General features: G+C 33.8%; 1 protein-coding gene across 1 annotated transcript; it reads right to left on the bottom strand.

The window, feature by feature from the left end:
- Positions 1–471: 471 nt before the first annotated feature.
- Positions 472–1,549, bottom strand: LOC129939288 (probable 6-phosphogluconolactonase). The gene is made up of 3 exons (XM_056047256.1): positions 1,283–1,549; positions 716–1,206; positions 472–651 (listed from the first exon to the last, which is right to left on the bottom strand). The coding sequence occupies exons 1-3, from the start codon at positions 1,398–1,400 to the stop codon at positions 538–540; spliced, it is 723 nt and encodes a 240-aa protein (XP_055903231.1). The 5' UTR covers positions 1,401–1,549; the 3' UTR covers positions 472–537.
- Between the last annotated feature and the right edge of the window lie 299 nt (positions 1,550–1,848).

The raw sequence follows: 1,848 nt of genomic DNA, 5'->3' as shown, positions 1-1,848 counted from the left end.
AGTGACAAGTCATCAAAGTCGGAAGCGCTTTAAATTTTATTTGTTTTTATTGTTTAAATTATTTTTTTTTAAGGTTTTTGTAATATTTAAATCAATGTACCGTCGAAACGTTGGGAAAAATCAGTTTAAAACTGTTTTCATTTAATCATAAAAAAAATCAACCAAGCCGATGATAATCACTGTTTTAATTGTTCTCGAAACTTATTTTATTCAAAATATTTCTGTTAACTTTAAGTTAATTTTTTCGAACAACCCAATTGACAACTCTACTCTTCAGAACACAAACCTTTCAAAAACAACAGAAAGCTGATAAGAACTATGTTTCGAATAAGAACTACTTTCTTAAGCAATATTTAAGTATGATGCCTTTTCTGCTGTCTATTTACAAGTCCTCTTAAATTGGACTTGTGACATGAAGTATGTTAAAATCTAATTATTTTCTCATTAACTTGTCAAATTAAAGTCCACAAATTCATGTTAAAAAAATCACTTTATTTTCGCAACCATCGGCTTTATGTAAATATCACATAACAAAATCTAATTATTAGCGCCTATGCTCTTTCCGGCTGCCTGATCAAAAATGCAAACCAAATTCCCATTCTTTGGAGCAACCAAACCCGTTGGCAGTAACTCCTTATTAACGAAAATTCTCTGAAATAAATGAAGTAATATATTTACAAAACGATGACAGCGTTATAACCTCAACCATTCATACCTCAACAATGGCAGCTTTTCCCGCTCCGCAAATTGCAAACATACAACAATTAGCATTGTTAATTAATGGAAAAGTCATAGTAACTCTCTTTGGAGGTGGTTTGGGTGAATCATCAATGGGTGCAATAAGACGACGGGTCTCATTCAACAATCCATGACCCGGAAATAATGAACAAGTATGTCCATCGGGTCCCATCCCGAGAAGCAATAAATCAAATACCGGCACGGAACCATCTTCCATTTGGAATTCTTTGAGAATTTTCTCTTCATAATCCTTGGCACACTCTTCCAGAGTGAGATTTGTGTTGATTTTAATGAATTGCTCTTCCTTTAAATCTGTCACTGGAAGCAACGCTACTTTATAGGCACCAAACGTGGAATCACTATCATTCTCAGGAACGAAGCGTTCATCACAGAAAAACAATCGCCACTTAGCGAGGTCAGTTTTGATTGCTGGAATTGCTCTGCACAGGTAGTTTATAACGGAGCCACCTAAATAGAGTATTTTTTAGGACAACAAATCAAATCAGTGACCTTGACCCTGATAAAAGTAAGAAGCCGAACTCACCTGATAAACCAACACGGAATACTCCGTTATCAGCGATAGCTTTTTGAGCTAAACTTTCTATTCGGTCGGTAAGTTTTTGAATGACTTCATCCTCATTTTGAAGAACAAAATTAACCATTTTGTTTAAATAAAACAATAATTTTAATATCGAGTAAAATTGGAATGTAGTTAAACTAATGTTCCTTTTCAAATTACAATTTTGGTGTTTGGAATGAAAAACGGTGTGATGTTTGATGACCACTGCAAAAAGCAAAACATCTGATTCAAAATGACAACTGACATTTATGACAGTTCGATGGCACTTAAAAAAAGCATTGTGCACAAAAGCTTTCATTAAAAATTTCCGCTAGATGTCAGAAGTAATCAATTTTGAAAAGCTCTTCATAGCTTATGTCAGGGGTATGCAAACCATTAGGTACGCGACGAGTTTCAACTTTCAACAAAAAAAACCTCTGACCACTATGATTTTGTCAGTGATGCAAGAAGTCTCAAAATACTTAATAATAAAAGTTTATTGACTCAGATAAAATTTTCTGGTATTCTCTTTTTCACCGTACTGATTGAAA

The sequence above is a fragment of the Eupeodes corollae genome, chromosome 1 (assembly GCF_945859685.1).
Source record: "Eupeodes corollae chromosome 1, idEupCoro1.1, whole genome shotgun sequence".
NCBI lineage: Eukaryota > Metazoa > Arthropoda > Insecta > Diptera > Syrphidae > Eupeodes > Eupeodes corollae.
The sequence above is the reverse complement of the archived record's forward strand: the minus strand, read 5'-3'. Positions and strand labels throughout refer to the sequence as shown.

What these genes read in the sequence shown, in the direction of transcription:
- LOC129939288 (XM_056047256.1), bottom strand. Translation starts at nt 1,400, where the DNA reads ATGGTTAATTTTGTTCTTCAAAATGAGGATGAAGTCATTCAAAAACTT. An exon ending in ATTCCGTGTTGGTTTATCAG is followed by an intron (nt 1,207 to 1,282) that starts GTGAGTTCGGCT and finishes TACTCTATTTAG; the next exon opens with GTGGCTCCGTTATAAACTAC. An exon ending in GAAAAGCTGCCATTGTTGAG is followed by an intron (nt 652 to 715) that starts GTATGAATGGTT and finishes CATTTATTTCAG; the next exon opens with AGAATTTTCGTTAATAAGGA.